General features: G+C 40.9%; 1 protein-coding gene across 1 annotated transcript in view; it reads left to right on the top strand.

The window, feature by feature from the left end:
• Positions 1-18,237, top strand: part of LOC139748811 (pseudouridylate synthase 7 homolog) — a 558,239-nt gene that overhangs the window by 493,259 nt on the left and 46,743 nt on the right. The window contains exons 14-15 of the mRNA XM_071662245.1: positions 6,722-6,840; positions 12,958-13,112. Coding sequence (XP_071518346.1) covers positions 6,722-6,840; positions 12,958-13,112 — 274 coding nt within the window. The remainder of the gene's footprint in view (positions 1-6,721; positions 6,841-12,957; positions 13,113-18,237) is intronic.

The raw sequence follows: 18,237 nt of genomic DNA, 5'->3' as shown, positions 1-18,237 counted from the left end.
GCCTCTCACCCTCCTGTATGATCAGGCCCTGATTACTTGAATTCTTTTTTTACTCCATCCCTCCACCTCCAATTTGGTCCACTGCTTCTCCTTGTTCCCTCCAACTCTGACACATATATCCTCTTGGCCAATCTTTCCTTACTCATTTTCTCCATATGTCTAAAACATTTCAACACACCCTCTCCTACTCTCTCAACCACACTCTTTATATTTCCAAACATCTCTCTTACCCTTTCTTTACTTAATCTACCAAACCACCACACACCACATATTGTCCTCAAACACTTCATTTCCAACACATCCACTCTACTCCATGCAACCCTATCTATATCCCATGCCTTACAACCATATAACATTGTTGGAACTACCATTCCTTCAAGCATACCCTTTTTTGCTCTTTGAGATAATGTTCTCTCCTTTCACACATTCTTCATCACTCCCAGAATCTTTGCTCTCCTTCCCACCCTGTGACCCACTTCTGCTTCCATGGTTCCATTCACTGCTAAGTCCACTCCCAGATATATAAAACACTTCACTTCCTCCAATTTTTTTTCCATTTAGTCTTAAATCTCAATTAACTAGTCCCTCAACCTTACTGAACCTAATAACCTTGCTCTTATTACATTTACTCTCAACTTTCTCCTTTCATGCACTTTTCCAAAATCAGTCACCAAGTTCTGTAGTTTCTCACTTTAATCAGCCACTAGAGCTGTATCATTGGTGAACAACTGCCTCACTTTCCAAGCCCTCTTCTTCCCAACAGATTGCATACTCGCCCCTCTCTCCAAAACTTGCATTTACCTCCCTATGCACCCCATCCAGAAACAAATTAAACAACCATGGGGACATCACGCACCCCTGATGCAAACTTACTGTTTAGTGGGAACCACCCACTCTCTTCTCTTCCTACTCATACACATACATTGCATCCTTGGTAAAAACTTTTCACAGCTTCTAGTAACTTACCTTCCACACCATATACCCTTAAAACCTTTCACAAAGCATCTCTATCAACCCTATTATATGCCCTCTTCAGACCCATAAATGCTACATACAGATCCATCTGTTTTATAAGTATTTGTCGTACACATTCTTCTAAACAAACACCTGATTCACAAATCCTCTTCCACTTCTGAAACCACACTGCTCTTCTCCAATCTGATGCTCTGTACATGCCTTCACCTTCTCAATGAGTATTCTTCCTTATATTTTCCCAGGAATACTCAACTAACTTATACCTTTGTAGTTTGAACATTCACCTTTATTCCCTTTGCCTTTGTACAATGGCACTATGCGTGCATTCCGCCAATCCTCAGGCACTTCACCATGGTCCATACATTCACTGAATATCCTTACCATCATTTAACAGCATAGTAACCCCCTTTTTAATAAATTCCACTGCAATACCATCCAAACCTGCCACTTTGCCAGATTTCATCTTCTGCAAAGCTTTCACTACATTTTCTCTCTCAACCAAACTATTCTTCCTGACCCTCTCACGTCTCACTCCATCCTGACCAGAGCACCCTATATCTGCCACTCTACCTTCAAACACATTCATCAAACCTTCAAAATATTCACTCCATCTCCTTCTCACTTCATGACTACTTGTCTTTACTTCCCCACTTGGCCCCTTTACTTATGTCCCCATTTGTTCTCTTGTCTTATGCACATTATTTACCTCCTTCCAAAATATCTTTGTTTATTTATTTATTTTTTATTATGCTTTGTCGCTGTCCCGCATCAGCAAGGTAGCGCAAGGAAACAGATGAAAGAATGGCCCAACCCACCCACATACACATGTATGTCACGCTTATCCTCCTCGAAGGCTCAGATTGGGGTGTCTAAATGTGTATGGATGTAACCAAGATGAGAAAAAAGGAGAGATAGGTAGTATGTTTGAGGAAAGGAACCTGGATGTTTTGGCTCTGAGTGAAACGAAGCTCAAGGGTAAAGGAGAAGAGTGGTTTGGGAATGTCTTGGGAGTAAAGTCAGGGGTTAGTGAGAGGACAAGAGCAAGGGAAGGAGTCGCACTACTCCTGAAAAAGGAGTGGTGGGAGTATGTGATAGAGTGTAAGAAAGTAAACTCCAGATTGATATGGGTAAAACTGAAATATGATGGAGAGAGATGGGTGATTATTGGTGCATATGCAGCTGGTCATGAGAAGAAAGATCATGAGAGGCAAATGTTTTGGGAGCAGCTGAGTTAGTGTGTTAGTAGTTTTGATGCACGAGACCGGATTATAGTGATGGATGATTTGAATGCAAAGGTGAGAATGTGGCAGTTGACATGGGGTGTTCAGTGTTGTAAATGGAAATGGTGAAGAGCTTGTAGATTTATGTATTCAAAAAGGACTGGTAATTGGGAATACCTAGTTTAAAAAGAGAGATATACATAAGTATACGTATGTAAGTAGGAGAGATGGCCAGAGAGCGTTATTGGATTACGTGTTAATTGATAGGCATGTGAAAGAGAGACTTTTAGATGTTAATGTGCTGAGAGGTGCAACTGGAGGGATGTCTGATCATTATCTTGTGGAGGTGAAGGTGAAGATTTGTAGAGGTTTTCAGAAGAGAAGAGAGAATGTTGGGGTGAAGAGGGTGGTGAGAGTAAGTGAGCTTGGGAAGGAGACTTGTGTTAGGAAGTACCAGGAGAGACTGAGTACAGAATGGAAAAAGGTGAGAACTAAGGACATAAGGGAAGTGGAGGAGGAATGGGATGTATTTAGGGAAGCAGTGATGGCTTGCGCAGAAGATGCTTTTGGTATGAGAAGCGTGGGAGGTGGGCAGATTAGAAAGGGTAGTGAGTGGTGGGATGAAGAAGTACGATTATTAGTGAAAGAGAAGAGAGAGGCATTTGGACGATTTTTGCAGGGATGTAATGCGAATGAGTGGGAGATAAAAGAAAGAGGCAGGAGGTCAAGAGAAAGGTACAAGAGGTGAAAAAGAGGGCAAATGAGAGTTTGGGTGAGAGAGTATCATTAAATTTTAGTGAGAATGAAAAGATGTTTTGGAAGGAGGTGAATAAAGTGCGTAAGACAAGGGAGCAAATGGGAACTTCAGTGAAGGGGGCTAATGGGGAGGTGATGACAAGTAATGGTGATGTGAGAAGGAGATGGAGTGAGTATTTTGAAGGTTTATTGAATGTATTTAATAATTAAGTGGCAGATATAAGGTGTTTTGGTCAAGGCAGTGTGCAATGTGAGAGGGTTAGGGAAAATAATTTGGTAAAGAGAGAAGAGGTAGTAAAAGCTTTGCGGAAGATGAAAGCCTGCAAGGCAGCGAGTTTGGATGGTATTACAGTAGAATTTATTAAAATTGGGTGTGACTGTATTGTTGACTGGTTGGTAAGGTTATTTAATGTATGTATGTCTCATGGTGAGGTGCCTGAGGATTAGTGGAATGCTTGCATAGTGCCATTGTACAAAGGCAAAGGGGATAAAAGTGAGTGCTCAAATTATAGAGGTATAAGTTTGTTGAGTATTCCTGGGAAAATATAAGGAAGAATACTCTGGGAAATTATATGGGAGGGTATTGATTGAGAGGGTGAAGGCAAAGTACAGAGCATCAGATTGGGGAAGAGCAGTGTGGTTTCAGAAGTGATAGAGGATGTGTGGATCAGGTGTTTTCTTTGAAGAATGTATGTGAGAAATACTTAGAAAAGCAAATGGATTTGTATGTAGCATTTATGGATCTGGAGAAGGCCTATGATCGAGTTGATAGAGATGCTCTGTGGAAGGTATTAAGAATATATGGTGTGGGAGGCAAGTTGTTAGAAGCAGTGTAAAGTTTTCATTGAGGATGTAAGGCATGTGTACATATAGGAAGAGAGGAAAGTGATTGGTTCTCATTGAATGTATGTTTGTGGCAGGGGTGTGTGATGTCTCCATGGTTGTTTAATTTGTTTATGGATGGGGTTGTTAGGGAGGTGAATGCAAGAGTTTTGGAAAGAGGGGCAAGTATACAGTCTTTTGTGGATGAGGGAGCTTGGGAAGTGAGTCAGTTGTTGTTCGCTGATGATACAGTGCTGGTGGCTGATTCGTGTGAGACACTGCAGAAGCTGGTGACTTAGTTTGGTAAAGTGTGTGAAAGAAGAAAGCTGAGAGTAAATGTGAATAAAAGCAAGGTTATTAGGTACAGTAGGGTTGAGGGACAAGTCAGCTGGGAGGTAAGTTTGAATGGAGAAAAGCTGGAGGAAGTGAAGTGTTTTAGATATCTGAGAGTGGATTTGGCAGCGGATGGAACTATGGAAGCAGAAGTGAATCATAGGGTGGGGAAGGGGGCGAAAGTTCTGGGAGCTTTGAAGAATGTGTGGAAGTTGAGAACATTATCTCGGAAAGCAAAAATGGGTATGTTTGAAGGAATAGTGGCTCCAACAATGATGTATGGTTGCGAGGCGTGGGCTATAGATAGAGTTGTGCAGAGGAGGGTGGATGTGCTGGAAATGAGATGTTTGAGGACAATATGTGATGTGAGATGGTTTGATCGAGTAAGTAATAATAGGGTAAGAGAGATGTGTGGTAATAAAAAGAGTGTGGTTGAGAGAGCAAAAGAGGGTGTTTTGAAATGGTTTGGTCACATGAAGAGAATGAGTGAGGTAAGATTGACTAAGAGGATATATGTGTCAGAGGTGGAGGGAACAAGAAGTGGGAGACCAAATTGGAGGTGGAAAGACGGAGTGAAAAAGATTTTGTGTGATCTGGGCCTGAACATGCAGGAGGGTGAAAAGCGTGCAAGGAATAGAGTGAATTGGAACGATGTGGTATATCGGGGTCAACGTGTGGTCAGTGGATTGAACCAGGGCATGTGAAGCGTCTGGGGTAAACCATGGAAAGTTCTGTGCGGCCTGGATGTGGAAAAGGAGCTTTTGTTTCAGTGCATTATTACATGACAGCTAGAGACTGAGTGTGAACGAATGTGGCCTTTGTTGTCTTTTCCTAGTGCTACCTCGCACACATTTGGGGGAGGGGGTTGTTATTTCATGTGTGGCAGGGTGGCATTGGGAATGAATAAAGGCAGACAGTATGAATTATGTACATGTGTATATATGTATATGTCTGTGTGTGTATATATATGTATACGTTGAGATGTATAGGTATGTATATTTGCATGTGTGGTTGTGTATGTATATACATGTGTATGTGGGTGGGTCTGGCCATTTCTTTTGTCTGTTTCCTTGTGCTACCTCGCTAACGCGGGAGACAGCGACAAAGCAAAATGATTAAAAAAATATATATATATACACAGACATATACACAAGTATATAATTCATACTTGCTGCCTTTATTCATTCCCATTGTCACCCCACCCCGCACATGAAATGACAACCTCCTCCCCCCCGCATGTGCATGAGGTAGCGCTAGGAAAAGACAACAAAGGCCACATTCGTTCACACTCAGTCTCTAGTTGTCATGTATAATGCACAGAAACCCAGCTTCCTCTCCACATCCACGCCCCACAAAACTTTCCATGGTTTATATTTTCCCTAAAATTTAATGATACTTTCTCACCCCAACTCTCATTTGCCCTCTTTCTCAGCCCTTGCATCTTTCTCTTGACCTTCTGCTGCTTTCTTTTATATATCTCCCATTCATTTACACTCTTTCCTTGCAAGTATCGTCCAAACTCCTCTCTTTTCTCTTTCACTAACAACTTTACTTCTTCATCCACACTCTTTCTAATATACCCACCTCCCACCTTTCTCATGCCACATGTATCTTTTGCACAAGCCATCATTGCTTCCCTGAATACATCCCATACCTCCCCCACTCCCCTCATGTTACTTGCTCTCACCTTTTGCCATTCTATGCTCAGTCTCTTCTGGTACTTCCTCATACAGGTATCCTTTCCAAGCTCACTCTCTTCACCCCTACATTCTCTCTTCTTTTTTGAAAACCCTCTACAAATCTTCACATCCACAAGATAGTAACCAAACATCCCTCCAGCTGCCCCTCTCAGCACATTAATATCTAAAAGTAGTTAGAGGAAGGGAGTGAGGAAAACCAAGGAGATGGCAAGATGGAAGAAAAGAGACTTTGGGTTATTCGGGCTTGAGGATTCAGAAGGGTGAGAGGCAATCTTAAGATAGAATGAATTGGACTGATATGTATATGAAGTGATCAAGTGCATTGTAGTTGACATCAAGAGAGTGGCTTTGTGGAAATGAGGCCTTTCTTTGCTAAAGGTGGGGAAAGCATTTATACATTTAAGTAATTATGATCACTATTCTTCTTTAAGAATACAACCTCACAAGATTTTTCCCATTTCCATGTACTCCAGGAGTCCATGCCCCACATTCCTATTCTTTTATTAAAATCCTTTAGCACTGAGATTAATCACTTGCATTAGAACTGCCAAAATCCTCTCAAAATCCCCCCCGTTTCAGATGTCTGAGTACTGACAGCCACCCACCACTCATTCTTCATCAGAAGTGCTACCCTTTTTCTGCCTTACTCCAAACTTTCCTACCAGAACATTACCTAACTATTCTACCTTTTGCCCCTTCCCTTTTTGCTGATAGCTAGAACATCTAGATTTTTCTTATCAACCACAGGACCTATCTTTCCCTTCTTTCATTTCTGGTTACAAGCCTACATATTCAGATATTGGAAGAGCAATCATAGCCTGGCTCATTTTTCTGTTCCTGTTTTTGCAACCACTAGAAGAAAAAAAGGTATGATTCTCACTTGCCTATCCTCAAGGATGTTTTCAATTATTGCAGGTTGTGCTGCCTTTGCCAGGATACAATGTAGAGTACCCCAACAATGAGATAAAGGAATGGTATTCTGAGCTGCTGGAGGCTGATGGGCTTACTTTCAGTGCCCTCAAGCATGATGTCAAGTGAGTGATGATTATTTAGTGTTTACTGTTGTGAATTTCTTTTACAACATTCTTCACTTTTTAAGATGATTTTTTTAATTTTCATAAAGATTTTGCTCCAAAAAATTCTTCATAAATATAATGCTTTTATTTGCAGGAATAATTAAAATTGAAGACCACTGAGAATAGAAAAGATAGTGAATTGGTCTTCAGTTTGCCAAAAAACCACATTGAAAATGTGACAACTAACTTCATCCTAAATAGTAATCCCATATATTACACATAGCAGATCTCTGGCATTATCCTAAGAGTGTGAATCTGACTCAATCTTCCTAGTTCATGAAACTACTGACTCCCATACTCTGAAATTGCACATTATTAAAATGTCTGAAAGTCATAAGTCTTGCAAGCTTTATGGTGATCAGAAAATGCATATAATCCAGAACATTTATGTTTCAAGGTTAGAAGATCTTGCTTTTAGTGTTGCTTGGCCACTGCATTAAAATTGTTGTCAAAGCCTTTTACTGATATGACTGTGTTGTCATTTCAAGATTTACTTGACTTTATGCTTTGTACAAATAGTCCTGATGTAAATATTACCTGCATATTAACCTTTCCTCTTTTGGACTTTGATAATACTGTAAGCATTATCAGTATGTAAACCAATAAAACTAAATATTAGCTTTAAAACGAGACAGTATTCCATTAACAAGATTTGATGATATAACAATTTGTTCATTATTCTTTTTATGATATGTACTCTCCAAAGAACACATGAATGAATTGAAATCTATAAAAAAAATTTTTCCATACTTGATTGCAGTGAACTTTATTAAAAAAGGGGGTGAATGTATTGTTGACTGGTTGGTAAGGTTATTTAATGTATGTATGACTCATGTTGAGGTGCCTGAGGATTGGTGGAATGCTTGCATAGTGCCATTGTACAAAGGCAAAGGGGATAAAAGTGAGTGCTCAAATTACAGAGGTATTAGTTTGTTGAGTATTGCTGGTAAATTATATGGGAGGGTATTGATTGAGAGGGTGAAGGCATGTACAGAGCACCAGACTGGGGAAGAGCAGTGTGGTTTCAGAAGTGGTAGAGGATGTTTGGATCAGGTGTTTGCTTTGAAGAATGTATGTGAAAAATACTTAGAAAAGCAAATGAATGTAGCATTTATGGATCTGGAGAAGGCATGTGGTAGAGTTGATAGAGATGCTCTGTGGAAGGTATTAAGAATATATGGTGTGGGAGGCAAGTTGTTAGAAGCAGTGAAAATTTTTTATTAAGGATGTAAGGCATGTGTATATGTAGGAAGAGAGGAAAGTGATTGGTTCTCAGTGAATGTAGGTTTGCGGCAGGGGTGTGTGATGTGTCCATGGTTGTTTAATTTGTTTATGGATGGGGTTGTTAGGGAGGTGAATGCAAGAGTTTTGGAAAGAGGGGCAAATATGAAGTCTGTTGTGGATGAGAGAGCTTGGGAAGTGAGTCAGTTGTTGTTCGCTGATGATACAGCGCTGGTGGCTGATTCATGTGAGAAACTGCAGAAGCTGGTGACTGAGTTTGGTAAAGTGTGTGAAAGAAGAAAGTTAAGAGTAAATGTGAATAAGAGCAAGGTTATTAGGTACAGTAGGGTTGAGGGTCAAGTCAATTGGAGAGGTAAGTTTGAATGGAGAAAAACTGGAGGAAGTGAAGTGTTTTAGATATCTGAGAGTGGATTTGGCAGCGGATGGAACCACGGAAGCAGAAGTGAATCATTGGTGGGGGAGGAGGCGAAGGTTCTGGGAGTGTTGAAGGATGTGTGGAAGTCGAGAACATTATCTCGGAAAGCAAAAATGGGTATGATTGAAGGAATGGTGGTTCCAACAATGTTATATGGTTGTGAGGCATGGGCCATAGATAGAGTTGTGCGCAGAAGGGTGGATCTGTTGGAAATGAGATGTTTGAGGACAATATGTGGTGTGAGATGGTTTGATCGAGTAAGTAATGATAGGGTAAGAGAAGTGTGTGGTAATAAAAAGTGTGGTTGAGAGAGCAGAAGAGGGTGTTTTGAAATGGTTTGGTCACATGGAGAGAATGAGTGAAGAAAGATTGACCAAGAGGATATATGTGTCAGAGGTGTAGGGAATGAGGAGAAGTGGGAGACCAAATTGGAGGTGGAAAGATGGAGTGAAAAAGATTTTGAGTGATCTGGGCCTGAACATGCAGGAGGGTGAAAGGAATGCAAGGAATAGAGTGAATTGGAATGATATGTTTTACTGGGGTCGATGTGCTGTCATTGGATTGCACCAGGGCATGTGAAGCGTCTTGGGTAAACCATGGAAAGTCCTGTGGGGTCTGGATGTGGAAAGAGAGCTGTGGTTTCTCTGCATTATTACATGACAGCTAGAGACTGAGTGTGAACAAATGTGGCCTTTGTTGTCTTTTCATAGGGCTACCTCGTGCACATGCTGGGGGAGGGAGTTGTTATTTCATGTGTGGTGGGGTGGCGATGGGAATGAATTAAGGCAGACAGTATGAATTATGTACATGTGTGTATATGTATATGTCTGTGTGTGTATATATATGTATATGTTGAGATGTATAGGTATGTATATTTGCGTGTGTGGACGTGTATGTATATACATGTGTATGTGGGTGGGTTGGGCCATTCTTTTATCTGTTTCCTTGTGCTACTTCTCTAAAGTGGGAGACAGTGGCAAAGTAAAATAAATAGATAAAAATAGATAAATACTTGATTGCCATTTCCCGCTTTAATGAGGTGGCATCAAGAACAGACAAAGAAAGGCCACGCCCACTCTTGCCCATTCTCAAGCTGTCATTTAATGCACCAAAACCACAGTTCCCCATCCATAACCAAGCCCTCACAAACTTTCCTTTGTTTGCTCTGGACACTTCATATGACCTGTTTCTGTCCATTGACAACATGTCAACCCCAGTGTACCACATCATTCCATCTTACTCTGTCCCCTGCACACCTTTCATCCTCATGCATGTTCTGGCTCCAGTTGGTCAAAATTTTTTCACTCCACCCTTCCCTCTCCAATTTGGTCTTCCCATTCTCCTTGTTCCCTCAACTCCTGACACACATTCTTTCTCTCAGCCTCTGAAACCACTCTGGTCCTCTCCAATCTATGTTCTGTACATGCCATTACCCTCGCAATCAGTACCCTTCCATACAACTTTCTGGAGAACACTTAGAAACTCACCCTGATCCCTCATGTGGCACTATACATGCATTCCACCAATCCTCAGGCACTCCACTATGATCCATACATACATTGGAAATGCTTACCAACCAGTCAATAGTACAGTCACCTCCTTTCAACTGTAACCCCATCCACTCCAGCTGCTGTATCATATTTCATCTCTCGTAAGGCTTTCATTACCTCATCTTTCTTCACCAAACCACATCCATGAATTTCTTACTTTGCATTCCACCCCCTTCCCAAGCACCCTACATCTGCCATACTATCATCAGACACAATCAACAGTTTTTCAAAATACTCATTCCATCTCATCCACCCTTCATCACTATGGGTTACCACTTCCTCTTTTGCTGCCTTTGCTGCTGTTCCTATTTTTTCTCATTTTTCACACATTATTGAACTTTCCTAACCATCTTTTTCTCCCTCGCTTATCCGAATTCTCATTTGCCCTCAATTTTCAACCCCTTTCCACTTTCTCTTGTACATCCCCCTTTCATTTTAACTCCTTCCCTGTAAGTACTACCAAAATGCCTCTCTCTCCTTTTTCACTAACAGCTTTACTTCATCATTTCACTGCCCACTGTCCTTTCTAATTTGCTCACCTTCCACCTTTGGCATGTCACATGCATATGTTGCAAATGCCAGCACTGCTTCCTTAAATGAATCCTTTGCCTCACCCTCTCCCCCTTCTTCATTTACTTACTCTTATCTTTTGCCTTTTTGCACTCAATCTTTGCTGGTATTTCTTCAAACAAGTCTTCTCCAAAAACCTGTACAAATCTTCACCCTCGCCTCCACATCCTACCAACTGCTTCTCGCAGCACATTTACATCCAATATGTAATCCAATGATGCATGCTGACTATCTATCTATCTGTCTTTCTATATCCTTAACACTTGTTCTCTTTGGGAACTCCCCCATTGGGATGGCCATGGCAAAAGAGACTCCATAACTGGTGAATTCCAGTGCTGCTTCTTAACCTGTAACACCTTACCCATAACAGGCCACTGGCAGAGGAAAACTCTAGCATAGTGTTTTTAGAGGCTCTTGCCCAGTGTTCCTACTGATACCTCTACCTAATGTGTTATAACTTACTACTTCAGTCTATGTCCCCACCTAATGTAACTACCTCTACTTCTACCTAATGTTTCTACCTAATTTTCCTGTCTTATGTTCCTACCCACAAACTACCATTTTGCCAAAAGGCAGAGCTAGTGCATAACACTCACCATAGGAAAATCAGAAAATCTAGAGGTACGAAGAAATGGGTTATTGAGTTCGTGTTTCCAATTGTTATGTGTAACGAGGAGAGTGGACAGAATCCAAGCAGTCCACATGTGGATGAGGCAGAAAGAAAAGACAGTTACCTGGGTCAGAGGAGTGCAACTTGACAACTGAAGTGCTGGCTCACTATACTGGTAATAATATACTTCCCTGGCCTGTGGCTGCTTACCAGCTACTACCTTCTTTGTGTATGTCCCTCTTTAAACAAAGTTTTCTGCACCCAACTCAAGCTTTTAACCATTTTCATTCATAATACTGAATACCCCATTTCCCCAAATATACCTTCATCTGCCACAATACTCACTTTTGCATTCATTGATACCCGGCCGGTCTGTTATATCAAAACTATTGACATTCACAGCTGCTTCAGGAGTATTGCTTCTCCTTCCTTAGCTCTTGCCTCTCATGTCCCCCTGATGTTACTCTTAAGACATTACCAAAGCATTCTTCCCCTTTATCCTTGAGCTTTGTTTCACTCAGAGTCAGCACATCCAAGTTTGTTGCCTCAAACATATACTATATTCTCTTATCTTGGTTACATCCACACACATTTAGACACCCCAACTTGAGCCTTTGAGAAGGATGTTTTGGAAATGAAATTCCTGAAGGCAGTATATGCTGTGAGGCAAGGTAATCTGATAAGGAATGACACCAGAAGAGTAAGATGTGATAGTAAGTATAGTCTGATTCAGTGAGAAGACTAGGATGTGCTGAAATGGTTTAGACCTTGAGAGGATGATTGCAGGAGTGAAAGGGACAAAGGGAAGTGTGAGAGGAAGAAATAGAAGGATTTAGTGAAAGAGGCTTTGAATTGTCATGGCCTGACCATCCAGGAGAATTGAGAGGAAATGTATAGGATAGGATGAATAGGAATAATATAATGTACAAGGGGTGACCTGCTGTCAGTGGGCTAAACCATGGCACATGAAATGTTCACGGAGTGGGCTGTGAGGCTTTGTTGTAGATTGTGGGCTCTGATTTTGGTTCATTATGTGTGACATCTATATAGCAAGTTGGGTTGTTGTTCCTCGTTTCATAGCACTGCCTTGCAAATAAGGGAAAGGGTAATCAAACGTGATTAGGAAGAATGGATGATGTAGTTAGTAAGATCTCAGTTACACAAGATCCAAATTGCAATGTGTTTCTTGGGTTTAGTTACCATAATTGAAGTACAAAGACCTTATGGAGAAGGCCCAAGTCAGAAAACTCATCAAATAAGATAAGATAAGATAAGATCAAGACCTTCAAGTTTCTAAACCAGTTTGAAGGTGTTTCTGTGAACAGTCCTTTGGGAGATGCAGAGTTAAAGCAGTCAAAGACAACAGTAAACTAAGCAAGAATTATGCCAGAAAAGATGTAAAAGACTATTTTATCAGAGTAGTGGTTGGTTGGAAACACTAAGTGATAACATTGTGAATGCTGTTTGTCCCAAATTTTTAAAGCTTTGTGGTAACAGAGAAAGTTCAGGACCCAACTTTCTCTCATACTCTTACAAATTACTCAAACAAGAGTATCCCAGTGCATTAGAATTAAGTAATTTTTCATAGATATTAAACTCATTTTATGGATTTTTTTGACTATTGTAATTGGTATTGATTGCATGGTTCATCTCTTTGTGATAGAAAATTAATTTTTTGTTTTGGACAGAGCGTATGCAGCAAGGGGAGTGTATCGACGAATGATGGTGTTGCCTACAAATGTATCAGAAAAAATTTGTTACTACAGAGATGCAAGCAAACCACTCCTGCAGTCAGACATGGACAAGTTATGGGGACTCAAAATTGAGGACAACATTCTTAAAGGTAATATCACTACTTTTTTTGTGAGTGAATCATGTATGGTTTGTCATCAGGCCTTTCTCATTGTTCATGAGAGTTTTTATTTTGATATTGAACTATGTAGATCTAAAACAGTAAATGGAACACTTAAGTGTTCCATGTGATTATTTTATCATTATTTCAGTAGGCTGTACACTGTATGGTGAGATTTTTATTGGTGTTTTTGCTGATTGTTATTTGGGCTTTGGGCTTATCGATGGACCTGAACATTCTATGTAACCCAGGTCAAGTTGGTTTCAGGGTTGGGAGATCTTGCCTGTCTCAGTTGCTTGATCACTATGATAGGATTGTTGAAGATCTGAAAAATAAACAAAATGCTGGTGGGATTTACACAGACTTTGCAAAAGCATTTGAAGAATGTGACCATGGTTACATAACCACATAAAATACAAGAGTTGGAAATATCTTGAAGAATTGGATGAGGAACATTCAACTTTTTGACTGACAGATCACAGCAAATAGCACCCTTCCTGTTTCTCATTCATATAACTGATATGGAGAGAAACATGAGCCACAGATTATCATCCTTAGCAGATGATACAGAAATCAGTAGAGGATGTTGAAAGGCTACAAAGACACATAAATGAAATCTTTGAGTGGGCCACATAGAACATAATGCATTTCGGTGGGGACAACTTTTAACTCTTTCTGTATAAGGAAAATTAGGAAATCAAGAAAGTTACTGAATATTGGACAGACACAGCTGTCATGATAAACTAATTGAGTAGGGTGACAGACCTTGGAGTAATAAGAGTAATAATGTATAACAACCTTACTTTCAGTGAACACAATAATACAATTGCCTCCAGCACAAGGATAATTCTGCAGTTTTTTAAGATTGTGCAAGGGACTAATTCATCTTTGAATTGAATACTGCTGTTCTTACATTGCTTTGTAAAGCAGGCAAAATTGCAAAATTAGAGATTTCAGAGATCTTTCACAGTCGATATTAATGTGGTAAAGGGACTAAGTTATTGATGACAAATGAAATCTGTGATGCTGTACTCCCTGGAGCAAAAGCAGATATCAAAATGTCATCATCTGTGACTGGGAAAACATAGAAGGAATGGTTCCCAGCTTACACTCAAAAATAACATCCTACTGCCACAATAGGCATGGAAAACTTTGTAAAATACTATCCTTGAAATCCAAAAACTGCAGTTTTCACAAAAAGTTTGAGAGTGCTTTGGACCTGCAAAGTGTTCCAGACCATCCAGGTTCCATGGATGTGTGGGCTATGGCTTCTATTGGCTTGGTTAACCACATCCCAACCCAGCAACTTGTGCCTAGCCAATGCTCTGGGGTTAGAAAACCCCAAAGACTTTAGCAGGTTTAGAGTCAACAAATTTCAGATTATATCCACCAGATTATTAAATACATGAATCCTCTGATGTTAATGATGATGTTCAGTTGATAGACACTCTCACAACCATTATTTATTTATTTATTTTGCTTTGTCTCTTTCTCCCGCGTTAGCGAGGTAGCGCAAGGAAACAGACGAAAGAATGGCCCAACCCACCCACATACACATGTATATATATACACGTCCACACACGCAAATATACATACCTATGCATCTCAATGTATACATATATATACACACACAGACATATACATATGTACACATGTACATAATTCATACTGTCTGCCTTTATTCATTCCCATTGCCACCTCACCACACATGAAATAACAACCCCCTCCCCCCTCATGTGTGCGAGGTATCGCTAGGAAAAGAAAACAAAGGCCCCATTCGTTCACACTCAGTCTCTAGCTGTCGTGTAATAACTCACCGAAACCACAGCTTCCTTTCCACATCCAGGCCCCACAGAACTTTCCATGGTTTACCCCAGACGCTTCACATGCCCTGGTTCAATCCATTGACAGCATATCGACCCCGGTATACCACATTGTTCCAATTCACTCTATTCCTTGCACGCCTTTCATCCTCCTGCATGTTCAGGCCCTGATCACTCAAAATCTTTTTCACTCCATCTTTCCACCTCCAATTTGGTCTCCCACTTCTCCTCGTTCCCTCCACCTCTGACACATATATCCTCTTTGTCAATCTTTCCTCACTCATTCTCTCCATGTGACCAGACCATTTCAAAACACCCTCTTCTGCTCTCTCAACCACATTTTTTTTTATTACCACACATCTCTCTTACCTTATTATTACTTACTCGATCAAACTACCTCACACTACATATTGTCCTCAGACATCTCATTTCCAGCACATCCACCCTCCTGCGCACAACTCTATCCATAGTCCATGCCTCGCAACCATACAACATTGTTGGAACCACTATTCCTTCAAACATACCCATTTTTGCTTTCCGAGATAATGATCTTGACTTCCACACATTCTTCAAGGCTCCCAGAATTTTTGTCCCCTCCCCCACCCTATGATTCACTTTCGCTTCCTAGTTCCATCCGCTGCCAAATCCACCCCCAGATATCTAAAACACTTCACTTCCTCCAGTATTTCTTCATTCAAACTTACCTCCCAATTGACTTCACCCTCAACCTTACTGTACCTAATAACCTTTCTCTTATTCACATTTAATCTCAACTTTCTTCTTTCACACACTTTACCAAACTCAGTCACCAGATTCTGCAGTTTCTCACATGAATCAGCCACCAGTGCTGTATCATCAGCGAACAATAACTGACTCACTTCCCAAGCTCTCTCATCCACAACAGACTGCATACGTGCCCCTCTTTCCAAAACTCTTGCATTCACCTCCCTAACAACCCCATCCATAAACAATTAAACAACCATGGAGACATCACACACCCCTGCCGCAAACCTACATTCACTGAGAACCAATCACTTTCCTCTCTTCCTACACGTACACATGCCTTACATCCTCACTGCTTCTAATAACTTGCCTCCCACACCATATATTCTTAATACCTTCCACAGAGCACCACTATCAATTATCATATGCCTTCTCCAGATCCTTAAATGCTACATACAAATCCATTTGCTTTTCTAAGTATTTCTCACAGAGTGGTGAGAATAAGTGAGCTTGTGAAGGAGACTTTTGTGAGGAAGTACCAGGAGAGGCTGAGTACAGAATGGAAAAAGGTGAGAACAAAGGATGTAAGGGGAGTGGGGGAGGAATGGGATGTATTTAGGGAGGCAGTGATGGCTTGCGCAAAAGACGCTTGTGTCATGAGGAGTATGGGAGGTGGGCAGATTAGAAAGGGTAGTGAGTGGTGGGTTGAAGAAGTAAGATTATTAGTGAAAGAGAAGAGAGAGGCATTTGGACGATTTTTGCAGGGAAATGATGCAAATGACTGGGAGATGTAAAAAAGAAAGAGGCAGGAGGTCAAGAGAAAGGTGCGAGAGGTGAAAATGAGGGCAAACGAGAGTTGGGGTGAGAGAGTATCATTATATTTTAGGGAGAATAAAAAGACGTTTTGAAAGGAGATAGATAAAGTGCGTAAGACAAGGGAACAAATGGGAACATCAGTGAAGGGCGCTAATGGGGAGGTGATAACAAGTAGTGGTGATGTGAGAAGGAGATGGAGTGAGTATTTTGAAGGTTTGTTGAATGTGTTTGATGATAGAGTGGCAGATATAGGGTGTTTTGGTCGAGGTGGTGTGCAAAGTGAGAGGGTTAGGGAAAATGATTTGGTAAACAGAGAAGAGGTAGTAAAAGCTGTGTGGAAGATGAAAGCCGGCAAGGCGGTGGGTTTGGATGGTATTGCAGTGGAATTTATCAAAAAAAGGGGGCGACTGTATTGTTGACTGGTTGGTGAGGTTATTTAATATGTGTATGACTCATGGTGAGGTACCTGAGGACTGGTGGAATGCTTGCATTGTGCCATTGTTCAAAGGCAAAGGGGATAAGAGTGAGTGCTCAAATTACAGAGGTATAAGTTTGTTGAGTATTCCTGGGAAATTATATGGGAGGGTATTGATTGAGAGGGTGAAGGAATGTACATGTACAGAGCATCAGATTGGGGAAGAGCAGTGTGTTTTCAGAAGTGATAGAGAATGTGTGGATCAGGTGTTTGCTTTGAAAAATGTATGTGAGGACTACTTAGAAAAGCAAATGGATTTGTATGTAGCATTTATGGATTTGGAGAAGGCATATGATAGAGTTGATAGAGATGCTCTGTGGAAGGTATTTGAGAATATATGGTGAGAGAGGTAAGTTGTTAGAAGCAGTGAAAAGTTTTTATCGAGGATGTAAGGCATGTGTACGTGTAGGAAGAGAGGAAAGTGATTGGTTCTCAGTGAATGTTGGTTTGCGGTAGGGGTGCGTGATGTCTCCATGGTTGTTTAATATGTTTATGGATGGGGTTGATAGGGAGGTGAATGCAAGAGTTTTGGAAAGAGGAGCAAGTATGTAGTCTGTTGGGGATGAGAGAGCTTGGGAAGTGAGTTAGTTGTTGTTCGCTGATGATACTGCACTGGTGGCTGATTCATGTGAGAAACTGCAGAAGCTGGTGACTTAGTTTGGTAAAGTGTGTGAAAGAAGAAAGCTGAGAGTAAATGTGAATAAGAGCAAGGTTATTAGGCACAGTAGGGTTGAGGGACAAGTCAATTGGGAGGTAAGTTTGAATGGAGAAAAGCTGGAGGAATTGAAGTGTTTTAGATATCTGAGAGTGGATTTGGCAGGGGATGGAACCATGGAAGTGGAAGTGAATCATAGGGTGGGGAAGGAGGCGAAAGTTCTGGGAGCGTTGAAAAATGTGGAAGTCAAGAACGTTATCTTGGAAAACAAAAACTGGAATGTTTAAAGGAATAGTGGTTCCACCAATGTTATATGGTTGCGAGGCATGGGCTGTGGATAGAGTTGTGCGCAGGAGGGTGGATGTGCTGGAAATGAGATGTTTGAGGACAATATGTGGTGTGAGGTGGTGTGATCGAGTAAGTAATGAAAGGGTAAGAGAGATGTGTGCTGATAAAAAGTGTGTTTGAGAGAGCAGAAGAGGGTTTTTTTTTAAATGGTTTGGTCACATGGAGAGAATGAGTGAGGAAAGATTCTCAAAGAGGATATACGTGTCAGAGGTGTAGGGAACGAGGATAAGTGGGAGACCAAATTGGAGGTGGAAAGATGGAGTGAAAAAGATTTTG

The sequence above is a fragment of the Panulirus ornatus genome, chromosome 1, assembly GCF_036320965.1.
Source record: "Panulirus ornatus isolate Po-2019 chromosome 1, ASM3632096v1, whole genome shotgun sequence".
Taxonomy (NCBI): domain Eukaryota; kingdom Metazoa; phylum Arthropoda; class Malacostraca; order Decapoda; family Palinuridae; genus Panulirus; species Panulirus ornatus.
This window is presented reverse-complemented; position numbering and strand designations above follow the sequence as displayed.